The sequence below is a fragment of the Tamandua tetradactyla genome, chromosome 8, assembly GCF_023851605.1.
Source record: "Tamandua tetradactyla isolate mTamTet1 chromosome 8, mTamTet1.pri, whole genome shotgun sequence".
Classification (NCBI taxonomy): Eukaryota; Metazoa; Chordata; class Mammalia; order Pilosa; family Myrmecophagidae; genus Tamandua; species Tamandua tetradactyla.
The window spans coordinates 92236450-92259820 of record NC_135334.1 but is presented as its reverse complement, the minus strand read 5'-3'; the positions used below and the strand labels follow the sequence as shown (position 1 = coordinate 92259820).

The 23371-nt window shown below is 41.9% G+C and overlaps 1 protein-coding gene across 6 annotated transcripts in view; it reads left to right on the top strand.

Annotated features, from left to right (window-relative positions):
- Window positions 1-23371, top strand: part of PLEKHA7 (pleckstrin homology domain containing A7) — a 226942-nt gene that overhangs the window by 136059 nt on the left and 67512 nt on the right. For all 6 annotated transcript variants that reach the window (XM_077114128.1, XM_077114124.1, XM_077114126.1 and 3 more), the window contains 5 exons: window positions 3940-4023; window positions 17221-17332; window positions 18134-18238; window positions 20540-20612; window positions 23038-23138. In XM_077114128.1, coding sequence (XP_076970243.1) covers window positions 3940-4023; window positions 17221-17332; window positions 18134-18238; window positions 20540-20612; window positions 23038-23138 — 475 coding nt within the window. The remainder of the gene's footprint in view (window positions 1-3939; window positions 4024-17220; window positions 17333-18133; window positions 18239-20539; window positions 20613-23037; window positions 23139-23371) is intronic.

Below are 23371 nucleotides of genomic sequence, written 5' to 3'. Positions count from 1 at the left end.
GCTGTGGTTAATAACTCCTTTTTGGCAATCACGGCAGTATCCATACTAGGGAAGAGAGGTTAGGGACCTGCCTGTAGGTCTGATCAAATGACAGCTATCTTTTGTCTACATTTTAATATCTAATGTTAGAATGCAAAACTCATATTAGTGACTACATCTTCCAGCTCTGAATTCATTTGCTCAAGAGTCTGGGCTGATTTAAGCTTGGGGGTGAGGGGCATGGGAGCTGCTAGTAAAGTTTGCAGTATCTGTGAAGTGCCTGCAGGATGTTGCCCCAGGCATAGAGAAGATTTGCTCTTTGCCCTCATCTACCAGATATCCACCGAACTGACCTTGTGGCTGGACCAGAGGGTGTTTGGGGACTCTGTGAGCACCACACAGGCCTTGCTATGCAGAACTTTGGTCTTGGGCACAGGGGGGCAGAGAGAGAGAGAGGGTAGTGGTGAGATGACACTGTTTCTCTTGAAACTTGTCTTTAGGACTTTCTCATCCTGACCATGGAGTTGCCAACCATACCAACTCCTAAGGAAAAAGGCAGATTATCACACAAAGACTTTAGAAATAGAAGATTTGGGTTAATGTCCCAGTCTTATCCCATATTGACGAAGTTATCCTGAGCAAGTCACTTAGCCTCTCCAAGCCTAGTTTCCTCATTCATAAGATGGAAGCTGATGATGTGATTAGCTGAGATGTATAAGAAAATGCTCTGTGGACTGTAACATACATTAGAGGTAATAGTGGATAGTGTTGTTGTTTTATTGTTATGCCCATTATAAGCAGGGCAGTTTTTTTTCACCAATTGAAAATAAGGCAAGTCCATAAAAAGGGCTTAGATCAGAGTTTGCATTTTCAAATTCCCTGGTGAAGAAGATCTGAAAGCAGGGACTTGAGCAGACATTTGCACACAAATGTCATAAAGTGGCATTACTCATAGTCGCCAAAAGATGGAAACAACCTGTGTCCATCAACAGATGACTGGGCAAGCAAAAAGTGGTATATAAACATATGATGAAATATTATTTAGCAGTAAGAAGGAATGAAGTCCTGAGGCATGTGACAACGTGGATGAACCTTGAGGACATTATGTTAAATGAAATAGGTCAGATACAAAAGGACAAATATTGTGTGTACTGATACAAACTAATTATAATATGTAAACTCTTAGACATAAAGAATATAGGTTATCAAGATATATAGAATGAGGCTAAAGAATGGGGAGCCGTTGCTTAATATGTGCAAAATGTTAAACTAGGGTGAATGTAAACATTTGGAAATGGATGGAGGTGATGGTAGCATGGTACTGTGAGAATAATTAGCAGTGCTGAATGGTGCGTGAATGTGATAGAAAGCGGAAGTTTAGAGTCATGTGTTTCACCAGAAGGAAAGTTGGAGGTTAGAACATGGAAGTGTATAACAGTGAATCTTGTGGTGCATAACATCCATGATTAACTGTACAAATACAAAAAGGTTCTCATGAACTAGAACAAATGTATCCTTTTTACAAGGAGTTAATAGAGGGGTATATGGTAAAAAAAAATGTACCTATTGCAAACTATGGACTATAGTTAACAATCATATTTTAATTCTTTTTCATTAGCAGTAACAAATGGACTTCACCAATACTATGGATCAGTAGTAGGGGAGAATAAGGGGTATGGGAGTGTTTGGGTTTTCTTTTTTATCTTTATTTCTTTTCTGGAGTAATGAAAATGTTCTAAAATTGATCATGGGGTTGTGGGCACAATTATGTGATGATGCTGTGAGCCAGTGATTGTACAATTCAGATGGCTTGTATGGTGTGCGAATAAATCTCAATAAAACAGAATTTAAAAAAAGCAATGGAAGGGATAAGTATGTAGATAAATCTAAATAATTATTGACTATGTAAAAACATTGTGTCTTATAATGCTATAAATAAACATGAACCAATAGTGCATTAGTCAGGAAGGTGGTAAATAAAGTCTATGGATTTTCCAGCCCCCCTCCCCCAAAAGAAATTCCCTGGTAAGTAGAGATGACTCTAGAAGAATCTGGGTGTAAATAAAGCCTAACTCTTAGATGTGGTACAAGGTCCTCGAACAGGTGTCAAGAGAGGCTGTTTCTCATCCTTCTCTAGATACTTACATTAACTGTGCTTTTTTGGGAAGACCAGGCTGTTGCATGCCAGATGAGGTCATAGGATTCCAAGGGCTCGCCTGGCCCAGGAGCGGAGAACTCATAACCTAACTGTGGTTGGGAATGAGGGTGTTGTGCAGGTGGTCACAGTTGCAGGGCCCAGGAAGCAGCCGGGCCATCAGGCTCCTCCAGCATGGCTTTTGGCTTGTTTAGGATTCAAGCTGCTCTCACTCTCAGTAACCAGCTTATCCAAGACACCAGAACACAGGATTTTGACCAGGCCCCAGGGGTAGAGGAAGAAAAACATGTTTATAAGCCTAGAGATTTTTCTTTTTTAACCTTTCTCTATTACTGTTTTAGACCTAATAATCTCTAGGGAGACTGAATGCTCAATATGAAGGTGGGGCTAATATCTTAATACTATCAGTCGGAGATGATCTCTTGTTCTGCAGTGAACACATCTTAAGTGTCTGTATTAGACACCTTCAAAAATGTCCATGCCCTTTGATTCAGTAATTTTACCTCTGGAACTTTACCCAAGGAAATGGTTTGAAGTGCGTAAGAACCCTATACTCAATGATGTATTGAATATAATAGTTGGGTGGGGGGCAAAATGCCCAACATGAGAGGAATATGAAGTTTTCTAGAATGAACCTGTCTAGAATGTAAGTACCAAAAGTGTAAGGACTTTTTTTGTTTACTGCCGAATCCCCAGCAATTTAAGGGGTGCTGGGACATAGATGTCCAGTAAATATTTTTTGAGTTGTTATATAAAGAAAAAATTTATATCCATATAAGATTATTGTCCAGCTGTTTCAAATGAAGAATTCTTAATGACAGAGGAAATTTCCTATATTAGTAGATCATGAAAGAAGTAGGATACAGAGTTTTATATATAGTATAATCATATATTTTTTTAAATGGAAGGAAAAAAAGCTCGGGAGAAGATACCCAGATATAGCTCCCTATGGTAAGATCATGAGTGCCTTTTTTCTTTCTGTATTTCCTAAGATGACTGTATATTAACTTTGGTATCAAGAAAAAAATTTTGAACATTCTTTTTAAAAGGGAGTTAGGTTAGTTTATTTATGGAGCAAACCAGCAGCCTCTAGAGCAGGTTTCCCAGGGTCCCCCAAAAGAGAGAGCCAGTTCCTTCAATTTTTAAAAAGCCAGGTAGCCTTTGCTAATAACATAGAACACCTACATATTTTGGTTGTGTCTGTCAACTTGGCGTGGAAACCAGTCCTCCTGACTTCAAAAGGGTGACAGAAACTCCATAGTGTTGAAATTGTTCAGGTGTTGCAGAGACATGCCCCCATATATTTATATCCCATCAATGAAATGAAGACATTTTGTTGTAAGGAGAAGAATTTTAAGAAGATAGAATGTTCTGGGTGGGTGGTTAATTCTTAGAATTCCTTCCTTGGTTCACATTGTTGGTAGCTGCTGAAAGTGCTGCCTGCTTTCTTTCATCCTTGTTTTAATTCATGCCATCTTAAAGTAATTTTTGTTCACCCTTTCAGTTTGTTGAAGTAAGTACTTCGTGGAATATCTCTAAGGCGGAGTATTGGAGCCAGAACTTTCTTAGAATTAAAAACCCCATCTCTTTGGTAGACCTTTGTACCTGAATTGGAGGTTCTTGGTTTTTAAATGCATCTGAGTTCTGACAGTTAAGTGAGGTTTAGAGAAAAGACCCCACTTTCTCGTCTTGGTTGGAATCTTTGATGATTAGGGATCTGCAAACATTACTGACCCGTTGTTTTGTCTGTAATGCTTTCCATTCACATACCTTCTCATTCATCATCTCTCTCTCTTTCTCTTTAGCCATAACCAGCAGACCACAGCGTTTAGGCATCCTGTGACTGGGCAGTTTTCTCCAGAAAATAGTGAATTCATTCTTCAAGAAGAGTAAGTACTTATGTCTAGTCCCGTTATCCACACCGAGTTGGGGCATTTGCTCAAATCAAATCTTGCTGGACTATTTTTTCTCTCAGATAGAGGGGCTTAGAGTGGGTTGGCTGATTAATGAAGAAATGCAAGATTGTTTTTCAATCTCCAGACTTCTCTCAGTGGGAAGATGTATAAAAGGAGAGATAATGTTTGGATGTGCAATGACTGGTGTTGTCAGAGCCTCTCAAAAACTCTAGAACCCAGACATACCCTGTTCACTGAAGCATCATCCAACATACTAGCTGTGCTCTGAGAGGACCCACTCATCCAGTGTGAAAATACCTTACATGAAGCCTCAGCTGGCACTGACCCAGGCTCTCCAATAAGAATCCAGAGCCAGGGTTGAGAAAAAAATGAGTTTGGGAGAGCTGGCAGCTCCTGCTGTCCCTGAACATTTTGAATTCTTTCTGCTTGCTTTCCCTAACATAGGAAACTTCCTGCTCCTCAGCCCTATTTCGCTAGAACCAGGTTCTACCACCCAGAGTTTGTTTACTTAAAAATGCATATACAACCCAAGCAATACATGCTGTTCTTGCCCCCACCCTTCCTAAAAAAGGCAGAGAAATGTGTACTCCTTTTCCCTTTTTTGTGTTTTGAAGAACAATATTTGTGTGAAGAACATTTCTGTTTGAGAAGCTAAGAAAGGGACATTGACCATAAGTTTTTTTTTCTTCCAAATCATTTTTCCTCTGTTCAGTCACCTAGACCAAATATGATCTTTAAGTTTTAAACGTTTCTTTTACAGTATTTCCTTCCTCGAATACTTAGGCCTTTATACCTTTTATTATGGAAATTTTTGAACATATACTAAATTAGAGAAAGATGATAATTAATCCAATTTTTCATTACCCACCTTCAACAATTTTTAAGACATTGGGATATTTTGTTTCATCAATATTCTTTCCCTTTACTCCCTGGATTATTTTGAAGTAAATTCTAAACGTATTTCATCTCTATGGTATTTTCTACTTTGAATCATTACCCTAAACAACTTTTAAAGCAAGAAATCTAAAATTGTGATAATATTGAAGTCCATTGCATGTTTACTCTGTACCAGATATCATGCAGAGGGCTTTACTGCATATCTCCTTTAATGCAATAATCCTGACAGACCATCAGCCTTTACTTATTTATTTATTTGTATTTTTAATTTAAAAAATTCAATTTATTAACAAAAAAACAAATAAAAAAACGAAAACAAACGATTTATTGTGGTAACATAAATACAACATAAAGTTTCCCATTTTAACCACTTCCAGGTATACTACTCAGTGGTGTTAATTACATTCACAATGTTTTGCTGCCATCATCACTATTCATTACCAAAACTTTTCCATCACCCCACACAGAAACTCTATATCCATTAAGCATTAACTCCCCATTGCACACCCCACCCCTGCCTCTGGTACCTACCAACACCTTTAAGAGATGAAGAAACTGAGGCTCAAAGAAGTAAAATTACTTGCCTAGTGTCACACAACTAGAAATGAAAGAGCCAGGGTGTCATCCCAGGTTAGCCGGGTTTTAAGACTACACTTCCTCTGTATGGTGCTCCTTAATTCAGATACAACGTCTGCCTTAGTTAGCAGATTTTGATGATGGTAGTCCATGGAAAATGATGACTAGACTCTAGGATTTGGGGATCTGACTTTGGAAGCATTGATACTGTTAGAGAAAAGATGTAAGATAAAGATCGTCTTATCTCCTAGACTGAGAAAGAATTGCTCTGTAAAGATGGAGCTGGAATGTTTATTCCCCAGATTCCAGCTTGGAATGAGTTTGATTATAGAATCCTAAAGGTCAGAAGTTCTTGGGAGATCATGGAGTTTGATCTCTTCCCTTTAAGCATCCTGGAGATACAGTGCCTGGTATAATTATTAAAAGTATTGTTAAAAGTCTCAGTGGAGATCCCATTACAACACGTAGCTGGGGAAGTTACTAACTTCCTTGAGAGCTGCTAGAGAAATGCAGACAATGTTCTAGACATCTCCAACCTTTTCTCATTCTTAGCAAAAGACTTTGTCTCTTTCTAAAAAGATAGCCTCTTGTATCCTGTAAAAATCTCTGTAAATATTCTCAATTCCTTCTAATTTCAATCAAAAGATGTACCTGCTTTTCAAGAGTCACTTCCTCCTAGATTCCATTTCCTGGGGGTCATAGAGGGTGTTTGCACGTCTCGGGTGGTTGGCACAACTGTCAGGCTGGGCATTCCCTGAGCCCCTTGATGGGCAGGGTATGCATTAGGTGTGGAAATAAGAGGAGGATTCTTATGAACTGATGTGGTCACTCCTGCGTTTATTCATTAAGTGAGAATTGATCCCTGAGAACTACATCGGGGGCTGTGATGGACTCTGCAGTTACAGCAGCTAGCAAGACAAATGTGGTCCTGTCCTCGTGGAGTATATTGAGTGGGAAGATAGATGAGTAAGCAAGAGATCTCAGATGTGGTATGTGCTTCTGATAGAGGAAAGATAGGGTTCAATAGGAGTTGATAAAAAGAAAACTCTAACCTGGTTTAGGGACCATGGAAAGCTCTCCACCCCTCAAACGGGATGCTGTTTAAATTGAAACCTCCATTCAAGGTTAACAGCCTGGATAAAGAACTAAGGAGAAAGAGGTAGAGCCTGGGTGATGTATACCAGTTCAGTTATAGTGAAAAGTGAAGAGCACTGGATGGATTCTGGAGATACTTGGGAGGTAAAGGTGACAGGGCTGAAGAAGAGGAAAGACTTTTTTGAAGCATCTGGTCCTAACCTGGAAGAAGGGGGAGGATTTAGATAAGTGAAGATGTGTATGTGTGTGATTGTGTGGAGGGGCTAGGTGGTGGGGGATTCATTCCCAGCTGAGATACGTGTGACCAGCTGGTGTGGGTCAGAGAAGAGAAGCCTGGCTTGTAGTAGAGGTTTGTGAAGGGGAGGGTGAAGATAAGGTTGGAGAGGGAGGCTGCAGCCAATTATCTAAATTGCTTCCTCCTAAAATACACCTGTACTTAACTCCTTGGGGGAACTCTGGAGAGTGAGTGAGGCATAGAAACCATTTTCTTTCTTTTTTTTTTTTTTTTAATTAACCATTTTCTTTTAAGGGTGGAAATGCATGAGATTCCTGTTTTATTTCCTTCGAGGAGCTTATTTTTGTTTTTTAGTGTTATGTGGTGAGAATAAACAGCTGAGAAGACCATTTGTGTCCTTAGAGATCAACTCTCAGACTAAAGGTCTTATAGGTAGAAAAATAAAATGACTCTTTTCCTTTCCTTCTCCAAAGAAGACCTGTTAAAGTGAAATACTGAAGAGTTATAACTTACACTGACTTTTCTTGCCAGAACCTCAAGCTTCTTGGAGCCAATCCTGCTGAAGCAGTCGTTTCCAAAATGTGGTCTCTCAACCGGCATCACCTGGGGGCTTATTAGAACTATAAATTCCAGGGTCCTATTTCAGACCTGTTTTCTGAGATTCTGGAGGTAGGGCCCGCAATCTGTGTTTTACCCAGTGCTCCAGGTGATTCTGAGAAGGCAAAGTTTGAGAACCACTGATTTAGGCACCCATCCCTCCTGAATTACTCCCCAATTCTTCTGCTCATCCTAAAGTCTCCTGTAGATACCCATCATTCTTTGGGCTACAGTGATAAACTTGGGTGTATTTATAAGTCAAATAATCTTGGGTTCCTTCTTCTGCCTTGGGATTCCCATAAGAGCCTGTCTCCATGGTAGATAGATTCACACCATACCACATTATAATCAAACTGTCAAAATCAAAGATAAAAAGAGTTCTGAAAGCCGCAAGAGAGAAGCAACGTATCACATACAAGGGAGCCTCAGTAAGATTAAGTGCCAGTTTCTCTTCAGAAACCATGGAGGCAAGAAGACATACTTCAAGTGCTGAAAGCAAAAAATCCCCAGCTAAGAATTCTATATTCAACAGAACTGTCATTCAAAAATGAAGGAGGGAATAAGACATTCCAAAATAAACAAAAGCTGAGGGACTTTATCACTGCTAGACCAGCCCTATAAGAAATGCTAAAGGGAGTTCTGCCGGTTGAAAGGAAAGGACTCTAGACAATTGACTGAAACCATATGAAAAACTAAAGATCTCCATTAAAAATACTGACATGGATAAATACAAATACAGTACTATTGTATTTTGGTATGTAACTTTGCTTTTATTTCCTACAGAATTTAAAAGGCAGTTGCATCAAATGTAATGATAAATCAATGGTTTTGGATTCATAATGTATAAATATGTCATTTGTGATAAGAACTACATAAAGGTGGGGGTCAGAGGGGTATAGGAACATAGTTTGTGCATACTACTGAAGATAAGCTGGTATCAAAGCAAATGGTATTGTTATAGATTTAGAATATTAAATATTAGCCCATAGTCACCACAGAGAAAATATCAGAGGATATACAAACTCATAGAGTCAGAAAGTAGAGTACAAGTTACCAGGGGTGGGGGAGAGTGGCAATGGTCAGATAATGCAAAATGAATCTAGGGTTTCTGTTTGGGCTGAAGGGAAAAGTTTCCTAGTAATGGATGGTGGGGAGGGTACTGCAATATTGTGAATGTGATTAATTCCACTGAATGATATGCTTGAGAGGGGTTGGGATGGTAAGGCTTGTGATGTTTATATGTTTTTACAATTAAAAACTGTCCTGTAAGTTTGAAGCTATTTCAAAATAAAAAGTTAATATTTCAAAATAGAAAGTTAAAAAAAAGTACAAAATATAGAGAAAGGGGAAGATATTTCCAGTATATCATGGTCTTAGTAGGCTACCTCATTGATTCATTACTTTATTCATTTTACACAAAGTTATGGAGCGCTAAGGGCATGCATCTTAGTTTCCAAGTTGTGATCACAAATACCACGAAATGGATTGACTTGAACAATGGGAATTTATTGGCTTATGGTTTTGAGGGTAAGAGAAATCCAAAATTGAGGTGTCAGCACGACAGTGATATCTAATATGGGGATGGCTGCCAGTGATCCTTGGGCCCTTGGCTTTTCTATCACATGACAATGTGCATGGCAGCATCTTCTCCTTTCTTTTCTAGGTTCCCCTCACTTCTGGCTTCCCCTCCTCCCTAAAGCTTTGCCCTCTTCCCTTCTCTGTAATAGGATTAAGACCCATTCTGATTCAGTTGGCCACCCCTGAACTAAGAATAACATTTTCAAAGATCCTAATTACAATGAGTGCATGCCCATAGGAATGGATTGAGATTAAGCATATGGTTTTTTCTGGAGTACGTAACTCAACCTACCACCGTATGCCAGGCCCCAAACCCTGTGATCTGGATACTAAATTTCAAGAGGGATATTGAGCCGTTGAGGTTTCCCTGAGGAGGGTGCTCATGAAGGTGAGGGGTCTGGAAACCCTGCCTTGTGTCCCGTCATGGGTAGTCTGCAGGATAGGAGATGAAGGTGACTATGGTGAAAGCCTTCAACAGGGTTGGCATGCTTGTCATGTAGCTGGCAAAGGCAGGAGCCAGGTCAATGGGTGGAAGGTATCTGCAGGCAAATTTCAAATTAGTCCGTCTGTAATTTTCTGTAAAGGAAACTTTCCAGTGTACCTGGTTTTGGGGTTCTAGAATTTCATCTTTAGCATTAAATTAAGTAATCTACCTACTAGAATGAGTTGGTATTTCCCGTAAGTTATAACAGTTTTATTCTAAATAACATTGAAAGCACTTATGATGTGCCAAGTACTTTTCTGAGGACTTTACATTTATTCATTTAACTTTTACAGCCATCCTACAAGGAAAGTATCATTCTTATAGCGATACTGAGGCACAGAGACGTTAGGAGTCTTGCTAGAGGCCACACAGCTAAGTGACAGAGCAGGATTCAAGTCTAAGAAATCTGGCTCAAGATGCTTGGCTCAAGATGCTGTGCATCTAGTACTGTGCCATACTTCCTCTCATTTCAGTGATTTTTGAAGGATAATCTCCTTCCTTTGCTGTACTCAGATGTTAATATACTGATTAAGTAAGTTACTACCGTTTAGAGATTTTAATTGTACTTCTATTTACAGTAATTAAATTCAACCTTCAGTATCTTCACACTTGCTTGAAAGACACCAAAATCTTTTCTCCAGGAATTATTCTCAAACCTTTTATTACAGGGTCTAATTTTCAGTGATTGGTAAATTTGTACTTTTTCTTCTTAAGCCTCTACCCTGATTTTCAGTGACTGTCATGAATTAAGATCTTGAAACCAGACCTTTTGTGGCTAAAAAGGCCCCATACACGGATCCTCCTAAAGGGTTAAACTTTGGCATGACAGAGCTCCAGGGACATGATTTTGGTGTTTGGTACACAGAAGCATTTTCTCTTCAGCTCTTGGCTTTCTGGGAAGCTGCTGGCAAACACCTCTGCAGCTCTCAGGGAAGAGGAGAGAAGCATTCCTGGGTGGTGACGCTGGCAGCTGACTGACAGCAAGCTGTGTGCGCTGATCCTCAGGATCTGTCAAACATTTGATGTTGAGGTGGGGCATAAGGTTGAGAGAGAGCATGAGCTTTGGAAATTCAGGAAGCTTGCTGTTGTTTCAAGAAGCCAATTGCAAAGCTCCCAGGATTGCTTTGGAGTTTCCTAAGTGTTCCTACCACTGGGGTCTGAGCAGCCCTCAGTTTTCTCTTTGGTTTGTTTGGAAAAGAAATGTAAGTTGAAATTGCCTGGAATGTGTGAGTAAGGTCTGGAGGATACCACTTAAAACAATATCTTGCTGAGGTAAGATTTTCCTTATCTTCTTTTGACCTCTTTGCTAAAGGGGTTCATTTTGCAGAGTAAGGGCAAGACTTTCCTAAGGCATGTGCAGATTGTGAGCCTGAAAATAGGATGTCCTCTGTTGCCAGGAGATGGCTGTCTCTCGTGCCTGCAGTTTGAAGTTGGTTAAAGCTCCCAGGGAAAGATTTAGAGCAGAGGGAGGCTCTAAAACTCTACCCTCCATGAAGAAGTCTGTCCTGTTTCTCCTCTACTGATCCCTGAGCTGTGAGCTGCTGTACTGTTGTCTGTGGCTGACATAGCCAGCTCCTTTTCTCTAGAGAGGGGCAGTTTTGGTCTAGCTCCGCCTGTTGCATTTGGTCTAGCTCCGCCTGTTGCATTTGGTTGCCATAGCAGCAGTAAAATGGGAAAACATGGAAACACCTGGCAAGCAGATACAGAAACTTGATGGTTTAGGTTTCCTCCCTGGGCTAGGAGATGCGGCTTGTGACATTCACAGGTAGGGAAGAGATGGTGATGAAGCTTTCAGTTCATTCAAACACCTGGGCATTTACTTGGCTTTTGATGTTGATGTTTCTGGAGGACATTGGTATTGGAAAAATTCAGTCATAGCCACACAGCAACTGCGTCTTTGGCTCTGTCTGTACTGGGTGAAAATGCTGCAGTAGTGACTTTGCTGTGTGGAGGAGGGAAGGTTCTTCCTGTGGCTTCCATTCTTGTATTCTTCTTTTACTTGCCCCTAATCTGGGAATTACTCAGGTCTCTGTTAGAAGATGCCATTTAAAGCTAGAGAGAAGGGCTGCTTGGTAAGCTGGGAGGAACAGGTAGTGAGGAAGAGGGCTTGCCAAAGCCTTGGACTAGAGTTGTAGCATTTCAGAAGCAGCTCTTTAGAGAAGGAAGGACCTTAGAGGTCAAGGCTTAGTTCTCCTCCTGCGCAGGTGAAGATGCAGAGTCCTGGACAATAGAAGGGCTTGGGGCTCCACAGCAGAGCCTGGCTCACACCTCGGTCCAGGCAGTGCTCTGACTTAGATAGGTTGAAAACCTGTGCCGGCTCACTGTTTGTTTTTTCATGCCTGGTGAAGGGTGCCTTTTGGGCTAGTTTCCAGCTCTCTGGTAGGGTGGGGTGAAGAACTGGAGCCCAAGATAGGAGTTGAGGGGGAAGGTGCAGGAACACAGAAAGACATAGTTGAGTAATGAGACCGCAGTTGCTGAATGAAAACCCGTGTCAGACAGCCTCCCCCAGGGTGTTTTGGAGTTTACAATGAGCGTTGGCGGTCTGTCTGTGTGTCTCTCTCTTTCTGGGAAGAGGGAGTGTGGAGGTATCTGCTTGTTGGGGACAAGAACTTTCTTTTATTCTTGCTTCTCATTGTGTGTTGCTTTCCTCAAGCCCCTTAGGTGGGTGGGTATAAGCCCCTTAAATCTCACTGGTATTTGCGGTTATGCCTTTGAGCCCCCTCTCTCATACATCAATAATATTAACTCTGTGTAAAATCCTTGAGGACAGAGGATGAATTTGGGGGCCTATTTTTCCAGAAATTAATGGGATGCAGGTGTCATTTAATGATGTCCTCTTAATAAGAGATTCCTACTGCACCATAGTTTTCTAACCTCCCCATCATAGCCTTTTTGACTTCTTGATATTACTGTTCTCCAGGGGAAACAGTAGAAACTGAATGCCCCAGTCACAGGATTACTACACCTTAAAGAAGTACTGATAAGGGGTTTGTGGGTTGTTTATAGGAAACAATTGTTATTTAGAAGTTAGTTTTTGGCACCTTGAGGTTTTTGGAGGAAAGTGCCTTAGAAATAAAAACAAAGTGTAGCTAGGATTTAAATTCTGGAGTCACTCTTGATAACAGTATCCAATAATGTTTTTCATTTAATGCAATGCTTCATGGTTTCCAAAATGCTCATTTCAGTCCACATAACTATCCACACAACTACCTTGTAAGACAAGAATGTGGTTTTAACCCCATTTTGCAAAAGAGGAGACTGAGGCCCAGGGAAGGAATGTGACTTGTGGATGACTCAGTAAGTTGCAGAGCTTTGCTTAAGCCCCTTCCTACCACCCAGGATCCTCTTAAGTTGGGGGTTGGTCTTGGGGCTAAGAGCCAAAGCCTGCTGAATTGAAATTAGACCTGAAATACCCAGGTTTTGGAGTCCAGCTCCTGTCTCTGGCAAGTCGTAATCTTTCAGAGTCTTAGTTTCCTTATCCTTAAAATGGAGATGGTGAAACTTTAGGGTTAAGTGAGAAAATGTAAGCAAAGTGCTAGGCACATGGTAGGTGCTCAACAGGTACAGCCCAGTCCCTCTGCTTGCTTGACCTTGTCATCTTTGCCTTGGTGACCTACCTATTGTGACAGCAACAGGGTAGGAAAAAGGCATGCTGTGATTCCAGTTCAGTCTGCTCCAGTTCACAGTTTTTGATGTAGAGGCAGCCAAGGATCCCTGTTAGCCAAACCTCACCTACATTTGGACCCAACAGAAAAAAAAAAGGCTGCCAAAATTATAACCTCCCTTTTTTACTACATCTGTCAGTGTTCTACTCATTTGGTCCTGGATATGCAAGAATGGGGGAATGGATGCATGGAGAAAGTGACCTCTTACCAGGTTCACCTGACATCCTTGACAAAGTTCAGAGTAGAATCAAGGTCTTGAGCTTCGAGTCACTTTTTTACTGGGTTTCTCAAGACTGGTTTCATCTAGCCCTAACCTCTTTTGTTCATTTCAGATAGGAGGCAGTTGAGTTAAAATTCTAGCTCACTGTTTTGAACTTCAGCCCACATCCTTCTAGCAAAATAATCAGCATTCATGTAGCCCAAGTCAAGGAAAGAGAGGTCTTTGTTCAAATCATCCCACTGTACTTTGGGAATCCAGATTGCCCAGAAACCTGGCAAGCAGGCTTTTTAGGTTAATAGGTGCTATTTAATGACACCAAGAGTCTGCCCTCCCATAGAGTGTGCAGGTTTTTGGTCTCCTTTCCCAGGATCTGCATGACTCACGTACCTCGGGGTATCCTGTGGCTTTGGGGAACAGAACCACCTTTCACAGTTGCTCAGTCAGGGGCACAGGCTCTTTTTGGGAAGGAGTGTGCTTGTTCCCTGAAACCTCTGATGAAAACAAACTCAGTCTGAGGAGCTAAGGGCAGCATCTGGCCTACCCAAGTTCGTGAATGGAAAACATATCTGTGAGATGTAACAGGCTGAGCCAATGTACCAGGATGTGCACATCCAAAGTGAGGTCCCTTTCAGCGTGTTGCTTCGGAGGCTACACACGCTCCATTGACATTCCCTTTGCTCAAAACCATTTTTATGGTAAACGGCCTCCAGGATGTTCTCTCAGAGGTAGTTTTTCATCTGAAGTGAGAAAATTGTTTTTGAGACTCTTTTGTCATAGTCCTATTTTTGGATACCAAATAGAGTCCCTAAACATGACCACTCACTTTTTTTCTTTCTTTTTTACTAGTTGTAATTCAAGAAACGTGTAGTTATTTCTAAAAGTCATACTCACCCTAGAGGACCTAACAGAGCATTACCCACATTGAAGAGATTTAAAGGAAACTCCTCTGAAGGCAGGTTTTGTTATGTGGCCAAGTAGTTGTGTGTACCTGTTTCCTTCTCAGAGCCAGGTCAGGACTGCCAGGCAATGGTCGAGTCTGTTGCTTGAATTGGGAGCTGTCCCTCCCTGCCCAGGGGCAGCCCTGGTCTGATGGGGAAGACAGGTTCCCTGTTTGAAGAGAAAGCAGGCCCCATCCCTAGGGCATATTTAGTTTGGAAATTAGTCACAATTCCTAAAAAGCCAGCTTTCTCTGGGTGTAGCCAAGCAGAGGGAGGGAGTTGTCTTAGTTTGCTTCTTTCTCGTCCTCTTACTCCCCTACCCACCGCTGTCTCTCACTGGAGTCCAGTGCTAGGGCCGCAGCCAGCCCTTTTCCAGCTGGAATGAGTTCACAACCGGCCCCTTAGGTGCGGGTGGTCTTTTCCTCCCTCACTCACCCAAGGCTGCAGGGCAGTGCTCTTTCTTCCAAACATTATTGGCTGGGAGGAGCTCCCCAGTCAGCTGGTACCCAGAAGCTGGTGTGGGGAGGAGAATGGTGTTAGAATGCAGTGGAGATTATTAATGTTGGACCCCAAGATTTTAATGTGAGGAAATGGCAAAGGTGGCCATCTCTTCTGAATTTCCTGGTGCAGTCCCTAATCCAAATAGTCTTTCCTTCGTCCTGCAGAGGGAGAGCAGCATAGCAAATTGATAGATTATAAAGCCATAATTTGAAATGATATGGCCTAGTTTAGGTAAATGGGAGGAAATACTTATATTACAATAATTAAAAAAAATCAAGATGCAAAATCATAACCACAATATACTATGATCACAATCATGTAAAAGTAAAAAAGCAACTTTCCCTCAAAAAAAAAAAAAAAGGCCAGATATATACAAAGAGAGTGAACATAAATATACCAACCATTAAAAGTGACTTTGCTTTGGGTAGCTGGACGATGGGTGATATTTTTTTCTCTCCTCTCTCCTTATATTTCTCAAATATTCTCTAACAAGCCTCTCTTAGTATCTTAAATGGGAGAGAATTTTAAAGCTTGATAAAATCGTGAATAAGAAAAAAAGCCTTTTTTATTGTTGGCCCTCACGTCCAGTTTAGTGATGTAGATACCACAACCGAGGCAACCTGTGAACTCTCATTCCTTGCCTCAATCTCTGGAAATCTGAAGTGAGGCAAGACCAGTTCCAGGAAGATGTTTTGGACATAGTTTTGCCTGGAGGCAGGGGGTGGACAAGGCAGCCTCTCAGATCCCTTCCCACCCGCGATTGGCGATTTTCCCTCCTCTGCACACAGCTTCTGTCAGCAGCGAGCGGGCTGAGTGTGATGACATTCTCCGAGTGGGAGCAGTAACAAAAGTCTGACTGGGATGGAAGCCGGGGGCGGGGAATCTGGAGTGAGTGTCTGCACTGATAAGGAGCCAGTGATCTTTCTGCCTGGTGGGACGCGCACCCCCAGCTGCCAACCATCCAGCAGTGCCCGGCCCCTTGGAAAGCTGGGGCCCACCACGGTGGTCCTGCTGCTGGCACAGCTCAGAGAGCACGGTGACCACAGCTACTTCTGCAAAGAGCTTCTCCAGGGTTCCGGGTATCACGTCTCTGCCTAAGTGCGCGGAAAGGATCCCTTGTCCTCTGAACAGCAGCGATTTTTGAGGAAGCAGCATATCTCCAAGGTGGAAGCTAGGATTCCCCTCTCCCCGCAATTCAGGCACCTCTCCAAAGTAAGCCTGGCCAGAGGACAAACAGAGTGCTTCTTCCCCGGCTGTGTCCTGCCTGGATCCTCCATCTCCATCTCCTGAGGGCCCTGGCCCAGATCTCCAAATCAAATTTTCTCTGCTGTTCTGCAAAGAGCCTCAGTTTGTGGCAGTTTGCTGGGCCTCCACCTACCTGGATCCTGTGACCCGTCAGAGCAGTGGATAACCTAGCCACAGAACGCTGTAACTTCTGCTTTGAGGAAGGCTTAGCCATCTGGGAGTTGGCAGAGTCTGGGAATCAGACATCAAGCTGTTCAAGGATAGGTATTGGATTTGTGTGGGGGCATTTACTGCTGCTTCTTTGAAAGCCTCTGGTAAAGCCTGGGGCTCTGTCGAGGCAGGTGAGGACTCCTCTACCATGTCTGTTGAGTGCTGTACCAGGATGTTCCCAGAGCGTTGGTCCTCCCAGGGCCACCTGAGCTTCTTGTTGGGCAGCGCAGTGTCACTGGGATGCTGATGGGGAAACACCGAGGAGATCCTTCCTGGATCCTGAGGCATGCTTCATTTCTTCCCACTCTCCAGGCATGGCACAAGGGGTTAATGTCTCTGACGGCTCTATTTTGGGGCAAATGGAGCGTTCTTAGAATAGAACTCTTTGTTGAGTAGTCTATTTTGGGAGGCAAGCCCCAATGACATTTATGTAAGTGATTCTCTGTGTGTATCTGGGGGTGTAGATGTGTGCGCAAATGATTCCTTGTTACTAATTATAAAGTGCTCCTGTTGGGAACCAGGGAAATGGGTATGTGTGTGTGTGTTCATGTGTGTGTAAGGGTGTGGGTTGCTCTGGCTGTGGAGAACAGCGTGATTGTGCTGCCCATCCTATTGGGCAGTCACCTAGACACGGAAACAAGAGAACACATGTGGGGAGCTTAGGACAACAGAAAGGGATAGCTGTCTTGCCCTTCTTGGGGTATCTGGCTATGGAGGTGGGCCCACCTGTCCTCTTGATTCCTCATAGCATGTGGGCGGGCTGGGCACTCTGGCCCTCTGGCTGCAGTGCAGACTCAGGTCTCCAAAAGATCTGGCCCATGTGGTTCTAAAGCCCAGCAACCAGATTTAGCCCAGAACAAATCGCAGACTGCACTTCCCATTCTGCAGCTTGGCACTTACTCATTGGATTTCTGTATGTCCTCCCACAGGCCAAATCCACATATGTCGAAGCAAGAGAGAAACCAAAGGCCGGCCAGCATGGTCAGTGAAACGTCCACAACTGGGACCACTTCCACCCTGGAGGCCAGACCTGGACCCAGGGTGAGTGAGCTCTTACTACTAGTTATTTCCTTCCCCTTCTTTATATTTCGCTAAGCCCCTTTGTAGCCAGAAGCCAGTTATTTTGTGAGGGAGACATGTAAGAAATGCTCTCTTCAAACCGCAGATATGGAAATTGAGGCCAAGAGGGGATATGCCACTTGTCTAGGAAAATAGGTGGCTGCTGACAGAACCAGGACTGACATCTAGATCCTTTGACACATTTTTTCCTTTCCTGGCGAGGGCTGGGAGGAACATACCTCTGTCCACATGTAGAAGTGTGTTGGAGGCAGCCTGGTAAAATCAGTAGCAGGTGGGCCCGGGGAAGAGTGTCCTGAGCAGGGCTCAGAGGTTCACGTGGCCCCGCAGGAGGAGCACTGGCTGAGGAGTGAGAGAAAAAAACAGCATTATGGAGAAGGGCAGAATACAGATGGTTGACTCCCTTTGGAGGAATATCTTGAAACTGGAAAAATTTGTGACCATAATATAGATCTGTCTCTGAAAAGTCCTAGGACATATAAGGGCCCATAGCTGCTGGTGAAAGTTGATTGAAAAACCCCTTTTAGATTTTTTCTCTGTGACCCAGGCAGGAAACTTACAGGCTCTCGGTTTGCCTCTTAATTAGAATGCTGTGTCCAGGTCCATGCCTGTCCCCTGTCTCATCATTGTGCGTAAAATCAAAGGATGCTGCCACTTAGAATCGGGGCAGAGAGCACCCTCAGACCTCCTCATGTAGAAGTGCTTTTTTTGGTATGTCTAGCTAACTCCCTCCTGTTGCTAGAGTTCAAGTCTGCTTTTTCCTAGATTATAAAGTCCAGCAATAAAGTCCACAGCTTTGGAAAGAGGGACCATGCCATTCGGAGGAACCCCAGTGTTCCAGTGGTGGTGAGGGGCTGGCTGCACAAACAGGTGAGGAAATTGAGGAGTGAAGGTGGTGGGGGAGATTGTTCTCGCTGATTTCTTTCCTTAACCTCGGCCCCAGGGATCTGGGAACAGTCATTTAAGCTTTCTATTCCTAAATTTGTCTGAAGCAGGTAGATTCTACCCACTGTGCTGAATGATTTGCTGTTCATTTTTATGAGTGGACTGTCTGCTCAATGGCTAGTGCTTCCCTTCCAGAACCCACTTGATCAATTTATTGGTTTCCTTGGGACCCAAGCCATAATATGGGTGGGTCAGCATGAATTCAGATGCACTTGTCTTTCTGATATGAGTCTCTATTATCGTTTGGTTGAAAAATTCCATCTTTTCTTCTCCCCCTAGCCTCGCACATATATCTAGCCCCTTAGAAGCTCAGATTCCGAATTATGTAGTGTCACCCCTCATCTCCTTCCCCCAACCTGCTTTTTTGGGATCTCGATTAATAGTACCGCTGCCTTCCCTGGCACTCAGTTTAGAAACCTCAGCAGCATCACAGGCTTCTCCTTCTCCCACATCCATTCGGTCAGTAAGCCTGCCAGCTCTCTCTCCGCTGAAGCCATACTTCCTTTCTATCCCGATTAATCTGTCTGGTCTTCTGTTCATGGCTAGGCTGTGAGCCCCTAGAACCAGAGATCATGTTTCCTTCCTTCCCTCCTTGCCATTCATTAATTCATTTGTTTACTCAAATGTTCAAGTACCTGCCATATTCCAAGTGCTTGCCTTGCAGTATAAAGAGATTAACAATATGTGGTTTCTATCCTCAAGGAACTCATAGTCTCTAGGGGAAACAGATTGAGACATCTCTCATATGTCACATCACCCAGCCCAGTTTCCCACATATCTAAAAAACACCTCATGAGCAATGACAAATGATGTGAATTCTACTAAAGACTTTGTAGGAAGATAGAGGAGATCGTTACATTACATATCACACACAAGTCCTTAAAAGTCCCCTTGAAGTATCTCCAACTACAGTTTCTACTCCTCATGGCCACTTCCACAGCTCTCCAGCCTCTTCTGTCATATGCTTCTCTGGTACTACCTTCTCTTGTTCAAACCCTCTTCCCTCCCTCTGTTTGCTCTGGGATATGCCCATTTCTTTTCTTACATCAAGGAGTTTAACCTCCTGACTTTTTCCGTCTACATCTCCATCCCTCAATTAAGCAAACGTTGCTCCCTTGAAAGGGAAGGAACATGGAAGGAGAGGGAAGGGATAGTAGATACTTAATCCTTCTCCCCAGCCCCCACCCCCAGGTCCACTATCATGCTTTTATTGTAATAGAAGGCTGTATTGAGTGCCATGGACACACATAGCAGAGAGAGTGTAGCTGTGCTTGGGAGAGTCCAGAAGTCTTCCTAGAGGAAGAGACATTTAAACCAGGTATGGAAGGATAGGTAGGAGTTTTTCAAGCAAAGCAAATATGTGCCAAGACTTTAGAGATCATCTGGTGATCATCTTCTTTTTGCAGAAGATGAAACTGACAAATGCAGTAATTTACCAAGTTAAATTTGTTTTTAGCATTTCAGTAAGAGAAGGGTGAACAAAGTTCTTATGTTTAGGTTTAAAAAGTCATTTTTTTTTTATATTCAAGCCTGTCAAAAACTCCTGCAGAAGAAAGACAATAAATTTTAATAGCTGTCTCTAAAGCTAAAAGCTAGGTTTGGGAGAAAAATGGCCTTAAAACATTGCTGATTTTCTATCCTGGCCATACTTTTTCACAATTATCTAAAATGTTTTTAATAAACATGGAGCTTTACATTTCAAATGAGTAAAGACAGTTTCTTGTAGTGAGACAATTTGAAGCAAGGAATCCAAATCTCTTTATATTGAGTAAAGGGAAAACACAACATCAAAATTATTCCCTTATGAAAGATTAATGAACAGTTGATTAATTATCTAACTTAAACTGTTTGTTCAATACTATGTAAATTCAACTTTCTGATCAGCATAAATGAAGATATTTTACAGAAGAGCACTTTGAAAATTCCTTTTTTGTTAAAAATGGATTCCTTTTTTAATGGAAGACTTTTATTTTTTAATTCACATTATCCTTTCTATTTCTAATCTGTTTGCAGGAGACAAAAAAAATACTTTTGGGGGATAAACCATGATTGAAGCCATATTTTAATGTCCTGTTTAGGAACAGGTATTCAGTATAATATTCATTAATTTGTTGAAATAAAGAGTGAATATGGGCAAGTCTTGGTTCTAGAATAAGGTTGTACACGGACCATGGAAAAGGGGCAGTATGCTCAGATGTGACCTGACTAGTTTTCTTTGCTTTGCAGGACAGTACTGGAATGAGGCTGTGGAAAAGGAGGTGGTTTGTGCTTGCTGATTACTGCTTGTTTTACTACAAAGGTGAGCTGAGGTTCAGGCCACCAAGGGCTCTGTGCTGGAGGAGGTGGTGAGGCGATTCGAATGATCATCTTCTCAAATCCCGTGATGGTACCAGTTCAGTGGCCCGAGCTAGTTGGAAACCCATTGCCTACCTAAGTGTTTTACATGTCATGTGGATGGTTGGTGACTTCGATTTTACAAGTCCTGGCACAGGATGTTCCATATGTGGGATTAAAATAAATAGAGATTTGTTTGCCTGCCACTTACAGTATCAAAATCTGGTTCTAGCTTCTGCGGCACTTGGAGCACAGGCACACCTTTGAGGTAGTCTGGAGAGGTAGGAAATAAATATACATCATTGTATTTTGTAGCCTCTCATCTGGTTTATCCTCCATGATAGTTGATGGGCAACTGCTGAATTGAGTTGGCAATATGAGCATTTAGCAAGCCACAGTATGTAAAGTTAGGGATTGTGCAATGTTGAAAAAGAGGTAAGGCTCAAAATATGGAGGAAGAGATAGGTAAAGTACTTTTCATTTTTTTGATGCGGGCACAGATACTTATCATTTTTATTTAGGTAACAAAAGGCCTCCAAATTGTACTGAAAAATAAATCCTAATTATATCACGCCTATAAAAAAAATTACCACACTTTTCACAAGTGATTTATGTAAAAGAGAAGAAAATACACATAATTTTTATAATATCTTAAACTTTTTTATTCCCTACAGAAGACATAAATTTTGTCTTTCGTTTTTCTTTTGATTTTCTACAATATCCAACTTGTACCTGTAGTTAATACTGCTTTAGTCTGCTAAAGACAGTAACTGATTGTTTTCCTAAATCTAAGGATGATATAGTTAATGTAAATATATGTTACATATTTTCATAAAATTTTGACAAAACTAAGTAAACATGTCTTATTTTATATCCATGCTCCTTCCATTACTTAAAATATCTGATTTAATGATCAAAAATTGTTGGTTGTCACTCTTCAGTTACAACAATCTTCTTCCTGAACTGCCACTCAATTTTTACATAATAACATGCAATAGAAAAACCAAAGTAATTATCTTAAACTTAGTTCTTCTTTTTGGTATTATAAAATAATGTGAACTTTTAAAATGAAACAAATACATTCAAAATGTCAATACATTCAAATGAACTGAGTTTCCTTTAAAGTGACAGTCACCTTGGAAACCACAGTCTTCTAGCTATGCTACCATTGCTCAAGATCTCTTTAAAACTCTTTTGGGATTGCCTTCACAGCCCGCTGCATACTTTCCATTATTGCCTCAAAGACAGTTTTAGTTTTTGGAAATTGTTAAGTTATTTAGTGCCAAATAATGGCGAAGGACAATCTAGCTTGGTAATACTTTAAACAAAACAAGACAATATGTACTCATAAACTTAACAATGTGTGTGACAGATTAACTCTGAATTCAATTCCAAAAGACCCAAACCTCAGAGGTTTTGGGCAATGGTAGATTGCTGGAATTAGGAAATAACCTTCAAGCACAAACAGACAGCTTACTTTTAAGTCCAGACTAGACTGTGAAAAGTGCTTTGAAAGATAGCCAAAATGCTTAGGCAGTTCAGGGAAGCCAAAAGTTAATTCTGTATTGGAGAATCTGGGGAGGTGTCTTAGAAGAGCAAGGATTTAAGTTGGCCTTTTAAGAATAGGTAGAGCTTTGCCTGGGCTGGGTGTAGGGAGGCACAGAGGTGAACATTACAAGTAGAGGAAATGACTTGAATGAGGTTCTAGATACAGAAGAAGGAATGACAGAGTGATCTGGGTGGCCCAAGCAAGACTTTCATGTAGGATGTATGAGGAGAAGAGGCTTAGTAAGTAGGTAAGGGCCAATATGCAGAAGGGCTGTGGCAGAGGAAGCCAGTCTTTGTTTGGTATCTACTGGGGAGTCAGCCAAGTGCCTTTGAGGAGAGTGGCAGGACCAGCTCTGTTTGTAGGAAGTTACCTCTGGTCATGAGGTACATTTGGACGAAAGGGAGAACAGAAGTAGTAGGTGGGATTTTCACACATGTCACTTTGTGAGATTTGCTCCACCCAGAATGTCCTTCCCCATCCTTTAAAACACAATTTAAGCATCACTTTCTGTGGCCTTTTCAACTTCCCCAGATAGTGCTACTCCTGCCTCTGTGTTCCTGCGGCACTTGGTTGGTATAGTGCTCTATTTCAGGAGTCAGCAGGTTGAGTTGTGTGTATTTACACTCCTGTTTCCACAACTCGGGAGACGGCCATGTCCCATTCACCTTAGTTCCAGCATTAGCACAAAAAGGTCCCCAGCGAGCATCTGAATGAGGGATCAGTTAAAAGGTGAGTGCAGTGGCTCTGGGGAAAGATAAGGAGCTCTAAAGTAGGGTAGTGGAATGGACCAACCCAGAAAAAGTGCCAAACAGGTTATTCTGATGTGTTTTTCCATTCAAAGACAGCCGAGAAGAGGTGGTCCTTGGGAGCATCCCTCTGCCCAGCTATGTTATCTCACCTGTGGCCCCTGAGGATCGCATAAGTCGCAAGTATTCCTTTAAGGTACTGTTCCTTCTCCAGTGCAGCTACTCCATCTTCAGAAACTTTGTGTTATCAAAAGTGGTTTTATAAGAGCAATTATTGTTGGGAGGGGGAAGCAGTTAAGAAGCTAGAGAGCTTCAGACTCATGTTAAAAAGTTATAAATTATTTAAGCAAAAATCTTATCACACCACAGGCATTTTCATTTATATCTGAGCTTTTGAGTCTCCCAGCCTTGCTCACATATTTAAACCCC